The 21974-nt window shown below is 36.9% G+C and overlaps 1 protein-coding gene across 1 annotated transcript in view; it reads left to right on the forward strand.

The window, feature by feature from the left end:
- The first annotated feature begins 1880 nt into the window (after positions 1 to 1880).
- The window catches only part of PDCL2 (phosducin like 2), a 32418-nt gene continuing 12324 nt past the window's right edge, over positions 1881 to 21974 (forward strand). The window contains exons 1-3 of the mRNA XM_065878080.1: positions 1881 to 1995; positions 2583 to 2673; positions 21419 to 21562. Coding sequence (XP_065734152.1) covers positions 1965 to 1995; positions 2583 to 2673; positions 21419 to 21562 — 266 coding nt within the window. The 5' untranslated portion in view covers positions 1881 to 1964. The remainder of the gene's footprint in view (positions 1996 to 2582; positions 2674 to 21418; positions 21563 to 21974) is intronic.

Here is a 21974-nt window from a genome sequence, read left to right on the forward strand (position 1 = left end):
AATATATTAAATTCAGGGTGTAAAATTCCTTTCATGAACTGCTCTCGTTGCAACCCACATATTTTTGATACGTGGCTTTATGAGCATTCAATTCCTAATGCTTTTAAATTTCCATTGTGATTTCTTCTTTGACCCTTTGGTCATTTAGAATTTTTTTAAAATTCCAAATATATGATGATCTCCTAGTTATCATTTTCTTATTGATTTCTGTCTTTGGTCACTATGCTCGAATCTGTGTACCTTTATTCAATTTCTCAGCCTCTTGGCCTCTTTCAGAATTGGTAGTTGATTGAAGGGGAATGGACCCAAACATAGAGCTTCTTTCTCTGGGTCTACTTCTCATCCAGGATTTTCTTACCATAATTCTCTTCACTGCTTTGTTGATTCTTCAGTGCCTTCAAATTAATTCTCATCTATTTTGTCCAGTTTTACTAGCTGTTCTCAGTAAGAGGCTTGATCCAAATTATCTAGTCTGCCATTACCGAGTGCAGAACTCCTGCTGATGGTGACTTAATTGTTTTAAGACATATAGAAAGAATGGAGATCAGAAGATTTTGTGGATAGAGAGACCAGTGTGAATAAAAAACGAAAACTTTGCCCAAAGAATAGGATGAAGAGGAGAAATAAGATGATACCTGTATTAGTTATCCATTGTTGCATAACAAATCACCACAAACTTGGTGACTTTAAATAACACATTTATTATCTCAGAGTTTTTATGGGTCAAGGATCCAGGCATTGCTTAGCTGGGCCATCTGACTCTCCAACAAGGTTGCAATCAAAGTGTCAGCTAGAGCTGGGGTTGAATCTGAAGGTACAACAGAGTACATCTGAAGGATCCCCTTGTAAGTTTATTCACATGGTAGTTGGCAGAATTCAGTTCTTTTGGAGCTATTTGACTGAGGATCTCAGTGTCTAGCTGATTGTTGACTACATTTTCCTTGTCACATAGTTCTCTCCATGGGGGACCTCACAGTATGGCAGCTTGCTTTATCAAAGTCAGCAAGTGTGAGAGAATGCTGGCAAGATGGAAATTACGATCTTATGGAATTAAATCAAAGAAATTATATTCCTTTACCTTTGCCATATTCTACTGATTAGAAGCATACCATGATTCCCACCCATAATCAAGGAGAGGGGATTATGCAGGATGTGAATACCCGGAGGTGGAGCTCATTCAAGGCTATCCTTTACTTTGTTTGCAGCAGTATTTACTCATGTATATAATTAAGTTCTCCTTTTCTCTGAAAACCTCAGAGAAAAGGGACAGCAGACTAGAAAGACAGTATAGTTGATATATGACAGACAATTTCAGGAAGAGCAGCAAATAAAACATCAAAGCCTAAGTAACATGGAAAACAAGATTAAGTTTCAAAGAAAGAAATTATGGTTAGACAAAAATTGAACTATGAAACGATTCCTAACCTCTTCTAAGATTTAACTTGGGAGTAAGAATTCCATGAAGCTATATAGCTGAAGAGAAGCAAGTCCACCTTGAGGTCTTCAATGCTTATGTAGAAAAAGAAAACAGTATTTTGCATGATGTGGATTGGTTTTGCCTTTTATAGTCTTCAGAGAATTTTCCGTGACTTACAGGTTTCTTCATTAACATTTGATATATGTTTTTCAGATTTATTTTTTATTAAGCATCTCAGTGTATCTTTGAGGGTAGAGGATGTATTCTTTTTATCGAAGTATGTAGTTGCATTACGGAAATGGGAAATGGGAAAAAAGTAGGCCATTTTGTTCTATTCTTTGAAACTAATTTTCTAGTTTACCTGTAGAGTTCATGAACAATTACATGGTTGGAAATCGATTTTACAAATATTAAAATGCACAACTGTGCTAATAGATTTTTAATTTTTTTTATATAGGATCCAAATGAAGATACAGAATGGAATGAAATTTTAAGAGATTTTGGCATTCTTCCTCCAAAAGAAGAGCCAAAAGATGAAATTGAAGAAATGGTTTTACGTTTACAGAAAGAAGCAATGGGTATAGTTGTGCATTTGGTGGGCTGGGTGAAGGGAATAATACAGTTATGACAGTGATCATGTATTTCATGAATTTAGAGGGAGAGAGGACATTAGAAATAATTTAAATCCCACCCATACTTTTGAAATTAGGATGCTGACACCTAAAATTTCTAATTCATGTGTTGAAAGTTACATGCTAGTTAATATCAGAGCTGAAATGCCCTGGTATCTAATCTAGTGAGCTTTTTTTCCCTCTATCATATTTCTCTACCTTGTGATTACTTTCTGTTTTGATCATTCTATATAAAATGTATTATTTGTTAAAATTTCCAGGTACTTGAGGAAGTCCAAATTTATGAGGTCTAATTGATTTTCACATCTGCTTTTAAATGCAGCCTGGTAGTTCTGTGAACTCTGAGGGAGTATTAGCACCTTAAACAAACCTGAAGCAGTCAGCCACAATATAGTTTATATGCTGGAGAAACTGCAACATTGAAGATATTCTTGATCTCCATTTGTCTAATATATTGTTTTTTCTAGACATGTGACTCTAAAGTAAAATTGGCTTTTAAATAACTCAGTTAACTACAACTTATTTTGTTTTAGTTAAACCATACGAAAAGATGACTCTTGCACAGTTGAAGGAAGCTGAAGATGAATTTGATGATGAAGATATGAGAGCTATTGAAATATATAGGTACAGTGGTTCATTTGGATAATTTATGAGTTTTTGAATGAAGTATTGTAAGAATGAAACTAAGGAAAAAGTCCTTTTTTGTCTACAGACTATATTTTACAAAGAACAAAACTAACTTTTAATATTTGAAAATTAACTCACCTTATATAAGATGGATTTTTTTTTCTTGACCTTTTTTGACTTTGCTTAAATAAAAAACTATTCAGTAATATACAGTAGAACTTCATCAAGTTACATGTGAATAAAGTGGAAAATATCAATAGAAGGCCAGTAAAAAGAGGGCTGTGGTTTTCCTTCTAGCCTGATGTTTGTCAAGGGTTTCTGTCATTTAATGAATAATTAATTAACAATCATAAACAAATTCTTTCAGAAATTAGAACAGGTGCATAAGTTTCCCAACTTATCCTGATACAAAAACTTGACAAAGAAATTGCAAAAACAGAATGCTACAGAAAAATATCTCCTATAAATATAGGTATGAAAAATTTTGACAAAATATTAGCAAATTAAGTCCAGCAATTTAAAAGAAGAAGAATACATTCCAATCAAGTGGGATTGGTCCCAGGAATACAAGGTTGTTTTCACACGAAAAAAAATCAGTGAATTGTGTTAGAAGCAGCAATACTCTGGTAGCAATGAACACACCTAGAATTCAGCTCTTGATTCACAATACTGTTCTCCAATAAAAGGAACGAGTGATTCTTTTTTTTTTTAAGATCTTTATTGCAGTATAATTGCTTTACAATGGTGTGTTCCTTTCTGCTTTATAACAAAGTGAATCAGCTATACATATACATATATCCCCATATCCCCTCCCTCTTGCATCTCCCTCCCACCCTCCCTGTCCCACCCCTCTAGGTGGTCACAAAGCACTGAGCTGATCTCCCTGTGCTATGCTGCTGCTTCCCACTAGCTATCTGTTTTACATTTGGTAGTGTATATATGTCCATGCCACTCTCTCACTTTGTCCCAGCTTACCCTTCCCCTCCCTGTGTCCTCAAGTTCATTCTATATGTCTGTGTCTTTATTCCTGTCCTGCCCCTAGGTTCTTCAGAACCATTTTTATTTTTTAGATTTCATATATATGTGTTAGCATATGGTATTTGTTTTTCTCTTTATGACTTACTTCACTTTGTATAACAGACTCTAGGTCCATCCACCTTAACTACAAATAACTCAATTTCACTTCTTTTTATGGCCGAGTAATATTCCATTGTATATATGTGCCATATCTTCTTTATCCATTCATCTGTCAGTGTACACTTAGGTTGCTTCCATATCCTGGCTATTGTAAATAGTGCTGCAATGAACATTGTGATACATGACTCTTTGAATTATGGTTTTCCCAGGTATATGCACAATAGTGGGATTGCTGGGTCGTATGGTAGTTTTTAGTTTTCTAAGGAACCTTAATTTCTTAGAAAAGGAACCTTCGTTCCTTTAGTTCTGTTTTTAGTTTTCTAAGGAACCTCCATACTGTTCTCCATAGTGGCTGTATCAATTTACATTCCCACCAGCAGTGCAAGAGGGTTCCCTTTTCTCCACACCCTCTCCAGCATTTATTGTTTGTAGATTTTCTGATGATGGCCATTCTGACTGGTGTGAGGTGATACCTCATTGTAGTTTTTATTTGCATTTCTCTAATGATTAGTGATGTTAAGCATCCTTTCATGTGTTTGTTGGCAGTCTGTATATCTTCTTTGGAGAAATGTCTGTTTAGGTCTTCTGCCATTTTTGAATTAGATTGTTTGTTTTTTTGATATTCAGCTGCATGAGCTGCTTGTAAATTTTGGAGATTAATCCTTTGACAGTTGCTTCATTTGCAAATATTTTCTCCCATTCTGAGGGTTGTCTTTTTATCTTGTTTATGGTTTCCTTTGCTGTGCAAAAGCTTTGAAGTTTCATTAGGTCCCATTTGTTTAGTTTTGTTTTTATTTTCATTTCTCTAGGAGGTGGGTCAAAAAGGATCTTGCTGTGATTTATGTCATAGAGTGTTCTGTCTATGTTTTCCTTTAAGAGTTTGATAGTGTCTGGCCTTACATTTAGGTCTTTAATCCATTTTGAGTTTATTTTTGTGTATGGTGTTAGGGAATGTTCTAATTTCATTCTTTTACATGTAGCTCTCCAGCTTTCCCAGCACCACTTATGGAAGAGACTGTCTTTTCTCCATTGTATATTCTTGCCTCCTTTATCACAGATAAGGTGACCATATGTACGTGCGTTTATTTCTGGGCTTTCTATCCTGTTCCATTGATCTATATTTGTTTTTGTGCCAGTACCATACTGTCTCGATTACTGTAGCTTTGTAGTATAGTCTGAAGTCTGGGAGCCTGATTCCTCCAGCTCTGTCTTTCTTTCTCAAGATTGCTTGGCTATTCGGGGTCTTTTGTGTTTCCATACAAACTGTAAAATTTTTTGTTCTAGTTCTGTGAAAAATGCCATTGGTAGTTTGATAGGGATTGCATTGAATCTGTATATTGCTTTGGGTAGTAGAGTCATTTTCACAATGTTGATTCTTCCAATCCAAGAACATGGTATATCTCTCCATCTGTTTGTATCATCTTTAATTTCTTTCATCAGTGTCTTATAGTTTTCTGCATACAGGTCTTTTGTCTCCTTAGCCTAGCTATTTTATTCTTTTTGTTGCAATGGTAAATGGGAGTGTTTCCTTAACTTCTCTTTCAGATTTTTCATCATTAGTATAGAGGAATACAAGAGAGTTCTGTGCAATCATTTTGTATGCTACTACTTTACCAAATTCATTGATTAGCTCTAGTAGTTTTCTGGTAGCATCTTTAGGATTCTCTATGTATAGTATCATGTCATCTGCAAACAGTGACAGCTTTACTTCTTCTCTGATATGGATTCTTTTTATTTCTTTTTCTTCTCTGATTGCTGTGGCTAAAACTTCCAAACCTATGTTGAATAATAGTGGTGAGAGTGGACAACCGTGTCCTGTTCCTGATCTTAGTGGAAAAGGTTTCAGTTTTCACCATTGAGAACGATGTTGGCTGTGGGTTTGTCATATATGGCCTTTATTATGTTGAGGTAAGTTTTTCCTCTATGCCTACTTTCTGGAGGGTTTTTATCATAAATGGGTATTGAATTTTGTCAAAAGCTTTTTCTGCATGTCTTGAGATGATCATATGGTTTTTCTCCCTCAGTTTGTTATTATGGTTTGTCACATTGATTGATTTGCATATATTCAAAAATCCTTGCATTCCTGGGTAAACCCCACTTTATCATGGTTTATGATCCTTTTAATGTGCTGTTGGATTCTGTTTGCTAGTATTTTGTTGAAGATTTTTGCATCAATGTTCATCAGTGATATTGGTCTGTAGTTTTCTTTCTTTGTGACATCTTTGTCTGGTTTTGGTATCAGGGTGATGGTGGCCTCGTAGAATGAGTTTGGGAGTGTTCCTCCCCCTGCTGTATTTTGGAAGAGTTTGAGAAGGTTTGGTGTTAGCTCGTCTCTAAATATTTGATAGAATTCACCTGTGAAGCCATCTGGTCCTGGGCTTTTGTTTGTTGGAAGATTTTTAATCATAGTCTCAATTTCAGTTCTTGTGATTGGTCTGTTTATATTTTCTATTTCTTCCTGGTTCAGTCTTGGAAGGTTGTGCTTTTCTAAGTATTTGTGCATTTCTTCCAGGTTTCCATTTTATTTGCATATTGTTGATTGTAGTAATCTCTCATGGTCCTTTGTATTTCTGCAGTGTCAGTTGTTACTTCTCCTTTTTCATTTCTAATTCTATTGATTTGAGTCTTCTCCCTTTTTTTTCTTGAAGAGTCTGGCTAATGGTTTATCAATTTTGTTTATCTTCTCAAAGAACCAGCTTTTAGTTTTATTGATCTTTGTTATTGTTTCCTTCATTTCTTTTTCATTTATTTCTGATCTGATATTTATGATTTCTTTCCTTCTGCTAACTTTGGGGTTTTTTTGTTTTTCTTTCTCTAATTGTTCTAGGTGTAAAGTTAAGTTGTTTATTTGAGCTGTTTCTTGTTTCTTGAGGTAGGATTGTATTGCTATAAACTTTCCTCTTAGAATTGCTTTTGCAGCATCCCATAGGTTTTGGTTCATCATGTTTTCATTGTCATTTGTTTCTAGGTATTTTTTGATTTCTTCAGTGATCTCTTGGCTATTAAGTAGTGTATTGTTTGGCTTCCATGTGTTTGTATTTTTTACAGATTTTTTTCCTGTAATTGATATCTAGTCTCATAGAGTTGTGGTCGGAAAAGATACTTGATATGATTTCAATTTTCTTAAATTTACCAAGGCTTGATTTGTGACCCAAGATATGATCTGTCCTGGAGAATGTTCCAGGAGCACTTGAGAAGAATGTGTGTTCTGTTTTTTGGTTGGAATGTCCTATAAATATCAATTAAGTCCATCTTGGTTAATGTATCATTTAAAGCTTGTGTTTCCTTATTTATTTTCATTTTGGGTGATCTGTCCACTGGTGAAAATGGGGTGCTAAAGTCCCCTAATATGATTGAGTTACTGTTGATTTCCCCTTTTTATGTCTGTTAGCATTTGCCTTATGTGTTGAGGTGCTTCTATGTTGGGTGCATAAACATTTACAATTGTTATATCTTCTTCTTGGATTGATCCCTTGATCCATCATGTAGTGTCCTTCTTTGTCTCTTGTGATAGTCTTTATGTTAAAGTCAATTTTGTCTGATACAAGAATTGCTACTCCAGCTTTCTTTTGATTTCCATTTGTGTGGAATATCTTTTTCCATCCCCTCACTTTCAGTCTGTATGTGTCCCTAGGCCTGAAGTGGGTCTGTTGTAGACAGCATATATACAGGTCTTATTTTTGTTTCCACTCAGTGAGCCTGTGTCTTTTGGTTGGAACATTGAATCCATTCATGTTTAAGGTAATTATCGATATGTATGTTCCTATTCCCATTTTCTTAATTTTTTTGTGTTTGTTATTGTAGGTCTTTTCCTTCTCTTGTGTTTCATGCCTATAGAAGTTCCTTTAGAATTGTTGTAAAGCTGGTTTGGTGATGCTGAATTCTCTTAGCTTTTGCTTATCTGTAAAGGTTTTAGTTTCTCCATCAAATCTGAATGAGAACCTATCTGGGTAGCGTAATCTTGGTTGTAGGTTTTTCGCTTTCATCACTTTAAATATGTCCTGTGACTCCCTTCTGGCTTGCAGAGTTTCTGCTGAAAGATCAGCTGTTAACCTTATGGGGATTCCCTTGTATGTTATTTGTTGTTTTTCCCTTGCTGCTTTTAATAGTTTTCTTTGTATTTAATTTTTGATAGCTTGATTTATATGTGTCTTGGCGTGTTTCTCCTTGGATTTATCCTGTATGGGACTCTCTGTGCTTCCTGGACTTGATTATTTCCTTTCTCATATTAGGGAAGTTTTCAACTGTAATCTCTTCAAATATTTTCTCAGTCCCTTTCTTTTTCTCTTCTTCTTCTGGGACCCCTATAATTCGAATGTTGGTGCATTTAATGTTGTCCCAGAGGTCTCTGAGACTGTCCTCAATTCTTTTCATTCTTTTTTCTTTATTATGCTCTGTGGTAGTTTTTTCCACTATTTTATCTTCCAGGTTACTTATCCATTCTTCTGCCTCACTTATTCTGCTATTGATTCCTTCTAGAAAATTTTTAATTTCATTTACTGTGTTATTCATCATTGTTTGTTTGCTTTTTAGTTCTTCTACATCCTTGTTAAACATTTCATGTAATTTCTCCATTCTGTTTCCAAGATTTTGGATCATCTTTACTGTCATTACTCTGAATTCTTTTTCAGGTAGACTTCCTATTTCCTCTTCATTTGTTTGGTCTGGTGGGTTTTTAACCTTGCTCCTTCATCTGCTATGTGTTTCTCTGTCTTCTCATTTTGCTTAACTTACTGTGTTTGGGGTCTCCTTTTCGCAGGCTGCAGGTTCATAGTTCCCATTGTTTTTGGTGTCTGCCCCCAGTGGCTAAGGTTTGTTCAGTGGGTTGTCAGCTTCCTGGTGGAGGGGACTGGTGCCTCTGTTCTGGTGGATGAGGCTGGATCTTGTGTTTCTGGTGGGCAGGACCATGTCCGGTGTTGTGTTTGGGGTGTCTGTGACCTTATCGTGATTTTAGGCAGCCTCTCTGCTAATGGATGGGGTTGTCTTCCTGTCTTGCTAGTTGTTTGGCATAACATGTCCAGCACTGTAGCTTGCTGGTCGTTGAGTGAAGCTGGGTCTTAACGTTGAGATGGAGATCTCTGGGAGAGCTTTTTCCATTTGATATTATGTGGAGCCAGGAGGTCTCTGGTGGACCAATGTCCTGAACTTGGCTGTGTCACCTCAGAGGCACAGGCCTGACACTCTGCCAGAGCACCAAGACCCTGTCAGCCACGTGGCCAGGTATGTGGGGAGTTTCTTGCCTTTTGGGAAGTCTGAGATATTCTGCCAGCTTTCAGTAGGTGTTCTGTAGAAGTTGTTCCACATGTAGATGTATTTCTGATGTATTTTTGAGGAGGAAGGTGATCTCCACGTCTTACTCCTCCGCCATCTTGAAGGTCTCCTCCGGAACCAGTGATTCTTAAAGTATTGCTTTATTCAACAGTGTGAGTTGAGAAAGAACAGTATGAGTCTGGGGCATTTTGTAGTATCAGAAAGTTAAGGCAGTGCTAAAAACTTTTTTCAAGGCACAGGAGCCACACTAAAAGATCTCAGATTGGCCAGAGTTGGAACAACTTGAACAACAAAATTAATTACTATAATATTGAATTATAAAATAAGTAATAAAATAATTATTCTTGAGTCCTTATCCTACAGTGACATAGATAAGTAAATGAATACATGAACAAATTCAGAGGAAGTAACAGTTCTGCCTCACTGAAGAATTCCAATTAATAAGTGTAGACAGAATGAGGAAAATAGAAAGATCATCATTAAAACACCACAGTAATAATCCTCCATGGGCAAGATCTGCTGATAGATGCTAAAATGAGTGGGTGAATGTTTAAATAGAAACCCAAATTTGAGGGATTTTCCAAAAATGACTGGCCAAGTGGACAGCAGGAAAGGTGAAGTAGAAAGCTCCAGGAAACCATCTGTCCACCTAGGTAGCAATTGTACTGGCAGAAACGGTCTGAAATTATGGCTTTGGAACTCTGGAGTCTATTTGAACACTTGTAGCTTACAGCATAAAGCTTGGCTGGTGGGCTTCTCTGGTGGCGCAGTGATTGAGAGTCCGCCTGCCAATGCAGGGGACACGGGTTCGTGCCCCGGTCCAAGAAGATCCCACATGCTTGCATACCGCAAAAAAAAAAAAAAAAAAAAAAGCTTGGCTGGTAAATTTCAGTTAGTATTGGTTGATTTCAGTCCTCGGTGTAGTAACAGCTATCCATCCCTCACCCCCCAGCCCCAGGGCAGGCAGCTGTTTCAACAGCATCCTGTGTTTCTTGCTGGAGCCAGGGTAGGCAATAAGGACTTTGTCCTCAAATATCAGGATTCTGTGATCTGATTGCAGATTGCTGCTCTGAATGCAGAGGTACTGACCCAGAGACTGGCATTCATTGTGTTAACCCTCACTGGTTCAAGTGGCTTCCAGGAGATTTTAAGGAGCCACTTCTGGTTTCTTTTTTTTTAACGTTCAAAAACAACCACATATATGGGGGAATTTAGAAAGCCTTGGGAAAGTTGAAGGCTCAGAAAAGACCTGAGAAGACCTTATGCTTTCACCTGAGGCTGATCCTGGCACAGACACACCCAATGTAAAAACACAAATACAAAAACATGGGTTGTAAGAAGAATCTGATTTCTAGAGTTACCAATTGAATGAAATATTCAGTTTTCAATAACAAAAAAAAAATCAGGTGTAAAAAGAAACAGGAAAGTATGGCCCAGACAAAGGAACAAAATAAATCAATACAAAATATACCTGAGGTAGCCAAAGTGTCAGACTTACTTGACAAAGACTTTAAGACAACTTAGTTAAAGGTGCTCAAAGAGCTAAAGGAAGACATGGACAAAGACAGGAGAACATAATATGAACAAAATGAGAATAACAATAAAGAGATTGGAATTATAAAAAGGAACCAAAAAGACATTCTGAAACTAAAAAGTACAATAATTGAATTGAAATATACACTAAAGGGCTTCAAAAGCAGATATGAACCAGCAGAAAATAGAGAAAATTTGAAGATAAGACAATTGAAAGTATTGAGTCTGAGAATAAAGAAGAGAGAACAGAGCCTAACTGGCCTTGTGGTGCACTACTAGGTGAACTAGAATATATGGTATGGGAGTCCCAGCAGAGGAGAAGAGAAAGAAAGGGGCACAAATCATATTTGTAGAAATAATGGCTGAAAACTCCCCAAATTTGACAAAAGGCATAAATCTACAAATCCAAGGTGCTCAATGGACTCCAAGTAGGATAAACTCAGAGACCCACACAAAGACACATCCCTTAAAAAGACTATCAGCCAATTTCTCCTCAGAAATCTTAGAGGCTGCAAGAGGAATAAAAAACACCTGTCAGTCAAGAATTTCATATTTGGCAAAAGTATGCTACAAGGATGAAGGAGAAATTGAGACATTCCTAGATAAAATCTAAGTGAGTTTGTTACTACAGCAAGTCCCCTACTTATGAACGAGTTCCATTCTGAGAGCACATTCATAAGTCTAATTTGTTCATAAGTCCAACAAAGGTAGCCTAGGTACCCAAATAATACAATTGGCTATATAGTACTGTACTGTAATAGGTTTATAAACCTTTCACACAAAACATAAAAAACAAACACAAAAAATAAAGAAAACATTTTTAATCCTAACCTTGGAAAGTACAGTAGTATAGTACAATAGCTGGCACTTCTTAGCAGTACCAGCTACATCACTGCTGCTTTTACGCTTGTTTCTGGACATCCTGGGCTTGAAATAAAGATACTGTACTACTGTACTACTGTACTGTATACAGTACTGTACAGTAAAGTACCAAAAGTACAACCACTTGTAGAGGATGCATGCATGTGACAGTGTACAACCAGACACATGAACTAGCTTATGTGATTGGACATGCTAATGCACGTTTGCATCTTTTAAAGTTGGCAACTTTAAGGTTCGTATGTCGGGGACTTACTGTACTAGAATTCCCCTAAAAATTAGCTAAAGGAGTCTGTCAGCCTGCAATTAAAGGGCAGTAGACAGTAACTCAAAACCATACAAAGAATAAATATCATAGGTAAAGGTAACTGTATAGGTAAATATAAAAGCCAATATTACTGTATTTTTGGTTCTTAACTCCCTTTTTTCTATATGATTTAAAAGGCAAGTTTATAAAATAATAATTATAAATTGATGTTAATGGACACAGTATATAACAATGTAGTCTGTAACAATAATGAGATAAAGAGGGAGGGATGAAGATGTATAAGAGCAGAGTGTTTGTATGCTATTGAAGCTAAGTTGGCATTATTCACAGTAGGTTATTGTAAGATATTAATTTTAATCCTTAAGATAATCACTAAGAAATAACTAAAAGCATACAGAAAAGGAAAGAGAAAGGAAATCAAAATGGTATACCACAATGCAAGAATACAAAAAGAAGCAATGATGGAAGAATTGAGGAACAAAAAGCATGTAAGATATAGAAATACAGAAAATAGCTAAATGGCAGAAGTAAGTCCTTCCTTTTCAGTAATTACTTTGTTGTGTCAGTCCCAGCCTATCAATAGTGATGCTATTGGCTAGGAATGCCTGAGGCACTCACCTCCTGTATTACTCATAGCTGTGATTGGACCAGTTCCTGTGGTTTGTATTATGACTATAGGATACACTTCAGCAAGAAACTTTGAGAGAACTTCGAGGAACAAGATTTATTCCTCAGAAATCCTGAAGAACACACAGCATGCCTGAGGGCCACTCACCCAGGTCTGGTGGAGGGGTGGGAGTGGGACCTGGGTCTGTGCCTTTATTAGAGTCCATTGATGGGGTATCTAGGTTTCACGGGTTGACTCTTTGTTGGCTAATGTAGAGCATAATAGCTGGAATTAGAGCACAGGAAGGGAGAAGAGGGGTCACTCAAGTGGTCAGTTATCTAGGTTACCCAGGGCTCTCTGAAAGAAAGACTTTCATGGGTGGCAGCAGCCTAATTCCTTATCTGGTGGTTTTGCTAGTAGCTGTGTCATACAGTTGGCAGTATGGTTTTCAAGATGGATGTCTTTTGAAATAGGTTCCTCAGTAATCAAAAGCTTAATGTCAGGCACTTACATTACATACTTTAAATGTATATGGATTTTAAATTAATCCAAGTAGTCTAAAATTAAAGGCATAATGAATAGAAAGAAACACATCCAGATCCTGGAAACTAAGCAATCTTGAGAAAGAACAATGTTGGAAGACCAATACTTCCTGATTTCAAAACTTACTACAAAGCAACAGTAATCAAAACAGTGTTATAGTGACATAAGGATAGACATACAGACCAGAGGAATAGAATAGAGAGACCAGAAGGAAACTCTCTCATAAATAGTCAAATGGTTTTTCAACACGGTGTCAAGAACATTCAATGGGGAAAGGACAATCTTTTCAACCAATGATGCTAGGAAAACTGGATATCCACATGCAGAAGAATAAAGTTGGACTCCTACCTCATATCATATATAAAGATTAACTCAAAATGGATCAAAGACCCAAATGTAAGAACTAAAACTATAAAACTGTTCAAACAAAACACGGGAAAATGTCCATGACATTGGATTTGGAAATGATTTCTTAGATGACACCAAAAATAACAAAAGGCAACAAAAAGGAAAAAATAGATAAATTTGACTTCATCAAAATTTAAAATATTTGTGCATCAAAGGACACTATCAAGAAAGTGAAAAGACAACCCACAGAATGGGATAAAATATTTGCAAATTAGATATATGATAAGGAATTACTAACAAGAATATATAAAGAACTCATAAAACTCAACAACAAAAAAACAAATAATTAAAAAACGTGCAAAGGACTTGAATAGACATTTCTCCAAAGAAGGTATACAAATGGAAAATAAGCACATAAAAAGATGCTTAATATCATTAGTTATTAAGCAAATGCAAATCAAAACCACAGTGAATTTCCATTTCACTCCCACCAGGGTGGTTATAATAAAGAAGACAGAAAAACTAACAAAAGTGTTTGTGAACAGGTGGAGAATTTTGAACCACCATACATTGCTGGCGGGAATGTAAAATGGTGCAGTCTGGAATTTCTTCAAATATTAAACATAGAATTACCATGATCCAGCAATTCCACTCCTAGATATGTACACCCAAGAGAATTGAAAACACAAAACATGTACATGAATGTTCATAGCAGCAGCATTCACAATAGCCAAAAAGTACAAAGAAACTTACTGTCCATCAACTGGTGAGTGGATAAACAAAATATGGTGTATTCATACAATGGAAAATTATTCAGCCATGTAAAGAAATGATGAACTGGTACATGCTACAACAGGACTGAACCTTGTAAATGTTATGCTAAGGAAAGAAGCCAGTGACAAAAGGTCACATTTTATATGATTCTACTTATATGAAATATTCAGAATAGGAAAATTTATAGAGACAGAAAGCAGATTATTAATTTCCAGGGCCTGGGATGGGGGGATAGGGAATAACTACAAATGGATATGGGGTTTCTTTTAGTACAGTAAAACTATTCTGGAACTAGATCGTGGTAATGGATGCACAGCTTTGTGAATACTTTAAAAATCACTGAGTTATACACTATAAATCGTTGAATTTTATTGTATATGAATTATGTTACAATTTAAAACTAAAGATTTGGAGGAACTGGAATTCTCATAATATGATAACTTTGGGAGATAGTTTGGCAATTTCTTCTAAAGTTATATATGCATTTAACATATAACCTATCAATTAAATTCCTGGATATTTACTTGAGAGAATTGAAGGTATACGTCAATACAAAGACTTGTACATGCATATTCATAATAGCCAGAAACTGGAAACAACCCAAAAGTCCATCAACATGATAAATGAATGCAAGGTGAATGAATAAACAAACTGTAGTGTGTTCATGAAAGGCAGTACTACTCTGTAAGGAAGTAAGCAAGCTACTGATGCACACAGACGTTGGTGAAATTTGAAAACGTTGTATGGAATTAAAGAAGCCAGACACAGGAGAGTATCTGATGCATGATCGTATACATCATTTTTAAAATGAAAAAATAGTTTCCAAAATTGATGCAATGAGAGAGAGAAAAGCATAATGAAGAAGAGAGCCTGCTTCCTAAAATGTATTGTATAGCTGATTTTTCTCTACTTTTCAAGGCACAGATAATTCCTACGTTTTTATTAAGACGACAAGCTTACTAATAAATTGCATATGACATTGTTACATTTATTGATAATATAATCTTACTGTCACAATCAGACAAGGCTAGTACCGACGGGAAGTAATAGACTCATGGATCTTAAGTTGGTTAGTCAAAATAATCACCTAGCTTTACTACTAAAAATTTTGATTTCTTGGGTGAATTGATTTCATGATAATATAATAAGCTAAATTCAGACCGTGGGAAAGTTCGGACAAGCAATCTAGTTTCCGTCAACAAAGAAATTTCTAGGGGAAAAATAGATGGAAAAGAATCTATGTATTAAATGAGATTTAAGAGAGATAATAACCACTCTATAAATCTAATTTGGATTCCCATTTGAATAAACAAACTTTAAAAATGGGGCCAGAACTTAATGCTACTGAACTGTACACTTAAAAATGGTTAACATGGTAAATTTTATGTTATGGATATTTTATAACAATTAAATAAAAATTTTAAGTGGAGAAAATAGGATTATTTGAACAATATCTGAATATATTAAGGAATTACCATTGTTTTAGATATAATTATGCCATGTGAATTAAAAATTTTAAAGTATCCTCATCTTTTAGAGATATATAATGAAATATTTACAGATGAAATGACATGATGTCTTATATTTGCTTCAAAATAGCCCTTGAAATGGGGAGTTAGTGGGGGTTGAGATGAAAGAGAATTGGCCATAGAAATTATTGATGGAAGATGCACACATCTGGTGTCGCTTTACTACTGTAAGTGTTAATAACCATCCATAATATGAAGTTAAAAATACACATTCCTGAGACCAGTACCAAGAGGTAATATTCAGTAACTTGGGGTTGAGTCTCAGGAATGTGCCCATGTGGAACCTGCCATTCCCAAGTAATTCTCATGTGGGACGTCCACATGCCTCAACTTGATAAATACTGCTTTAGATAATCTCACTTTTGAAACATAGATGCAAAAATCTTAAATGAAAATTAGCAAATAAAACAGTGTATTAAAATAATCATATATAGTGAATAATTAGGGTTTATTCAAGGAATGCAAAGATCGTTCAACAATTACAAATCTATTGATACAGTCACGTCAGCAGAATTTATTAAGATAATGCTAGCTGCTGTAACAAACAAGTGCAAAATCTTAGTGGTTTCACACAAGAAAGTTCCTCACTCACAGATGATGCATGTTTTACAAGCTTCTTCTGAGCAGCTCTTCTCCAGGTGATGACTAGGGACCTGGGCTCTTTTTTTTTTAATTGGAGTATAATTGCTGTACAATGTTGTGTTACTTTCTGCTGTACAATGAAAAGAATCAGCTATATGTATACATATATCCCCTCCCTCTTGGACCTCCCTCCCACCCCCCACCCCATCCCACCCATCTAGGTCATCACAGAGCACAGAGCTGAGCTCTCTGGGCTCTACCGCAGGTTCCCACTAGCTATCTGTTTTACACGTGGTAGTGTTTTATGTCAAACCTAGTCTTCCAATTCATGCCACCATCCCCTTCCCCCACTGTGTCCACAAGTCCATTCTCTACGTCTGTGTCTCTATTCCTACTCTGCCAATAAGTTCATCTGTACCATTTTTCTAGATTCCACATATATGTGTTAATATACGATATTTGTTTTTCTCTTTCTGACTTCACTCTATATGACAGACTCTAGGCCCATCCACATCTCTACAAGTGACCCAATTTCGTTCCTTTTTATGGCTGAGTAATATTCCATTGTATTTATGTACCACATCTTCCTTATCCATTCATCTGTCGATGGACATTTAGATTGTTTCCATGTCCTGGCTAATGTAAGTAGTGCTGCAATGAACATTTCATTAGGGGCTTCATCATCTCAGAATCCTTAACATCCAGGCTTGTGGACCAGGAAGACAGTATGAAAGATGGGGACATTTCAGAGATAAGTCCTAGAAATGTACATATCATTTTCATACATGTTCCACTGGATGTAATCCAGTCTCATGGCCCTAATCTAACTGCCAAGGATGCGGGCAAATATAGTCTTCCTGTGAGTCCTGGAAGAGGAAGCTATACTGATGAACACCCAAACAGTCTCTGCCACAGAGATTAAAGAGATATTACGCACAGAATTTCTTTCCCTTGCATATTCCACATCAAAAGTACAACTCTAATTCTGGTCACCAAATTCTAGTATTATTTCTGTATCTCTGCTCTCCCTCTGGATCTAAGGAAAAAGGAACCTGTAGCCTTTTAAAATTTTACTTATTGTTAAGAAGAGAAAATTCTGTAGTAGTCTTGATAGTGCTGATTTAAAGCAAATCCCTAATTTAAAGCCAAAACAAAAGAGCAATGACAAAAGAAAACCTTTAAGACTTTTTTATAAAGCAGTTTTAGGTTCACAGCAAAATTGATGGAAGGTATAGATTTCTAATATACCTCCTGCCCCACACATAACATAACATCCCCCATTGTCAGTATTCCCCACCAGAGTGATATATTTGTTATAATTGATGAACCTGCATTTGATACATCAGAATCACCCGAAGTCCATAATGTACATTACAGTTCATTCTTGGGTTTGGACAAATGTATGACATATATCCATCATTATGGTACCATTCACAGTATTTTCACTGCCCTAAAAATCCTCTGTGGTCTGCCTATTCATTCCTCTCCCCTGCCAACCCCTGATCTTTGTACTGTCTCCACTGTTCTGCCTTTTCCAGTCTGTCATATAGTTGGGATCGTATAGTATGTAGCCTTCTTAGATTGGCTTCTTTCACTTAGTAATATGCATTTAAGGTTTCTCCATGTCTTTCCATGGCTTGATAGCTCATTTCTTTTTAGCGCTGAATAATATTTCATTATCTGGATGTACCACAGTTTATTTATCCATTCATCTACTGAAGGACATCTTAGTTGCTTTCAACTTCTGGCAATTATTTGTTTATTTGTTTATTTTTGGCTGCATTGGGTCTTCGTTGCTGTGCACGGGCTATCTCTAGTTGCCGTGAGTGGGGGCTACTCTTCGTTGGGGTGTGCAGGCTTCTCATTCTCTTGTTGTGGAGCATGGGCTCTAGGCGCATGGGCTTCAGTAGTCATGGCACGCAGGCTCAGTAGTTGTGGCTTGCGGGCTCAGTAGTTGTGGCCTGCGGGCTCTAGAGCGCAGGCTCAGCAGCTGTGGCACACGGGCTTAGTTGCTCCGTGGCATGTGGGATCTTCCCAGAACAGGGATCAAACCCATGTTCCCCCTGCATTGGCAGGTGGATTCTTTACCACTGCGCCACCAGTGAAGTCCCCAACTTTTGGCAATTATGAGTAAAGTTGCTGTAAACATCTGTGTGCAGGTTTTTGTGTGGACATGTTTTCAACACCTCTGGGTAAATATCAAGGAGCTTGATAGCTGGATCAAATGATAAGAGTATGTTTAGTTTTGTAAAGGAAAGAAAACAAACGGCCAAACTGTCTTCCAAAGTGCCTGTACCATTTTGCACTCCCATCAGCAACGAACGAGAGTTCCTGTTTCTCCAGTCCTCTCCAGCATTTGGTGTTATCAGTGTTCCAGATATTGGCCATTCTAATAGGTGTGTAGTGGCCTCTCATTGTTTTAATTTTGTTTTCCTGTTGACATAGATGTGGAGCATCCTTTCATATGCTTATTTATCATCTGTATATCTTCTTTGGTGAGGTGTCTGTTAAGACCTTTCGCCCATTTTTAAAATCAGGTTGTTTTCTTATTGTGGAGTTTTTAGAGTTTTGTATATTTCAAATAACAGTCCAGTTCAGATACGACTTTTGCAAATATTTTCTCCCAGTCTCTGCTAAGGAGATAGGTTCCTAGAGACAACTGTTACAGGGGTTTTCTGATCACCAGAGTAGGGGATACTAGGGCACAATTGGAACGTTAGTTCCAGATTCCCCAGTTTCTGGATTGCAGCGGAGAAAGCTGTTCCCTTGGCAGACCAGTTTTGCAAAGTTGTTCGGGGAGTCTTCCTGGTAGCCCAGTCTGGAGCCTCCTCCTTCATCTTTCCATTAAGTTTGTAAAGCACTTAATTCCTCAGATTAAGCTTCTTGCTGCTTAAAATAGCTAGAGGGCTTTCTGTTTATGAGACTGAATCACAGCTGGTATGACTGTTAGGTGAAAAATGCAGGCCATTGAACACTCTGTCACTTCCTGATGACAAAGCTAACCCAGGTTTTTATGTCTTTCCCTGCCCAATTCTGTTTAAAGTAAAGAAAAATGAGGAGGAGAAGGTGGAAGAGTGGAGGAAGAAGAAAAGTAGTTGATAGCTGCACCATTAAGTAGGGCATAGTGCCATCATTGGAACAAAAACTTTTTGAAAATTCTGAAACATATTAAGCCAATGAGATCAAATTGAGGGACATTAATGATAGTGATGCCAAATACTCAATGCAAACAAAATAGGGCTCCCAAAAGCTCTCTGGAGTGACTGTAAGTTCTGAATATCTGGGCCAGTAGAAGGAAAATTGTAGACCTTCAGTTTGAAAACTGAAAGGGCCCTAGACTTGGATTACTGTTCTTGACATTCTCCTCTAGGCTTAATTTTGCTTGGATTACTTGTTATATAAAGTGAGTGGTCTTACTGGTCATGTTTCTAATATGTGAAATAAGGACACAGTGTTTTAAAATAGACCCAGGATTTTGTATATATTCAGGTATGGTGAAGCCAACAGATCAGGAGATAATTGCCATTATTATTCACAGGTCTCAAGAGTAGGGGGCATGCCCCACAATGCAGGGCCACACAGGGAAGCACCAGTTGGTCAAGAGGCAGGAGGAGGGAGAGGCTAAGATGGATATGAGCCTTTATGTAGTTTCTGTGGGAAAGACGAGCTAGGCAGGGTAAGGAGACTTAGGATTGGCTAGTTGGAAAAAATTTGGCAGGCTCTGGACTGTAGTGTCTATCTCTAATTGTCTGGTACCAAGCCCAGGGGATGATTTGGGCAGGGGGATAGTGGCTCAGCCCAGTAAAGGAGGTAGTTGAGGGACTGGGCTCTGGATTGGTTGGTTTGCATTTGAGGACTGTGCTTTCTGGTGAGTGTTTGCTATCTTTGGGAACTAGCTAGCTCAGAGAGGGGCAGTCTCTCTAGGATCAGGAAGACCCCAGATGCCAGAGCTGAATATAGTAAGTCCCCTACATACAAACCTTCAAGTTGAGAACTTTCAAAGTTGCCAAAGTGCCCCTGTATGCCAGCTGTTGTACTGCACTACTGTACTTTTCAAGGTACTGTACTGTAAGATCAAAAATGTTTTATTTTTGTGTGTTTGTGTTTTATGTATTATTTGTGTGAAAAGTATTATAAACTTATTACTGTACAGTACTATATAACCGATTGTGTTAGTTGGATACCTAGGCTAACTTTGTTGGACTTACAAACAAATTGGATTTAATGAATGTGCTCTCAGAATGGAACTTGTTTGTATGTAGAGGACTTACTGTACAGAAAACAAGAAAATATAGTTAATACACAGAGAAAGAAGGGGAGTAAGTACTTCCAGGTACTTAGAGATACACAGTCAGTAACTTTTAACATACTTGCAGATATGTCAGAACCATTTGGATTTGCTTCATAAACTCAAGTATTCAACAGCTAAATCAAAGTATGTAAATTTTGAGATTTGTTTAACAAAGTTTTAAGGTTCTCTATAGATGAATAACTAGGTAACACTTATGAAAGGCTCATGGTGTGCTAGACACTGCCCTAAGAAATTTACATGTTTACACTTAATCCCGAACAATCCCATGCAAGCAGATTTTAGTTTTATTCACATTGGGGGAAACTGCAGCTTGGAAAGATTAAATAACTTGCCCAAGTCCACGCCACTAGTAAGTGGGAGCTGGCACTTAAAGCCAGTTCAGTCTGACCTTAGAGTCCATACTCATAATCACTCTTTCTCTACCACCTCTCTACCTGCAATACATTTATAACAATTAATTGCATATATTCACAAAGGCTTTGAACTGAAAGTCAGCTTAGCATGATAGGTAAGAGCATGTCAATGGGGATAGTAATAGTACTAACTTCATAAAGTTTTTGCAAGGATTAAATTAGTTAACGCACTTAAAACAGCACCTAGCAACATAGTAAGCCCTCAATAAATATTAGTTATTATGTATACTCTCCCTTTATTTATTTAAGCCGTATATGAGAATTTGTTGACCCAATGTCTAAATAAACTCTCTATAGCTATGATTGACTTAGTCTTAAACAAAAATTAAGTCAGTAGCTAATTTCTTATACTTTACAATACCCATGATAAAGCAAATACCCATATAAAAAGAGAAACTGGCATTGTAAAGCCGTTAATAGTTACTCTTTAAAGTGTTTGATATGTACTAGCATTACATTCATTGCTCTAAATTATTACTGTATATGGGGATGGCCTTAAGAATATAACAATAGTCTTATGTAATTTAATTTCTTTTTCTTAACTAGAGAAAAGCGGTTACAGGAATGGAAAGCTCTTAAGAAAAAACAGAAATTTGGGGAATTAAGAGAAATTTCTGGAAATCAGTATGTGAATGAAGTCACAAATGCAGAAAAGGATGTGTGGGTTATAATTCACCTATACAGATCAAGGTAATTACCATAGCTTTTTGCAAAAGGCTAATATACTAATTTTTAATATACATATTTCTGGTTTTAATGTTGTATAAAGCATATAACAAAGATTAATCAAGAAAAATAAAGTAAATCAACCATACTTCAATTAAAAAAAGAAAAATATGGGCTTCCCTGGTGGTACAGTGGTTAAGAATCTGCCTGCCAGTGCGGGGGACATGGGTTCGAGCCCTGGTCCGGGAATATCCCACATGCCGTGAAGCAACTAAGCCCGTGTGCCACAACTACTGAGCCTGCATGCCACAACTACTGAAGCCCGCGTGCCTAGACCCCATGCTCTGCAACAAGAGAAGCCACCGCAATGAGAAGCCCAGGCACCACAACAAAGAGTAGCCCCCGCTCGCCACAACTAGAGAAAGCCCGCACGCAG

Source organism: Phocoena phocoena, chromosome 5 (assembly GCF_963924675.1).
Source record: "Phocoena phocoena chromosome 5, mPhoPho1.1, whole genome shotgun sequence".
In the NCBI taxonomy this organism is placed as follows: Eukaryota; Metazoa; Chordata; class Mammalia; order Artiodactyla; family Phocoenidae; genus Phocoena; species Phocoena phocoena.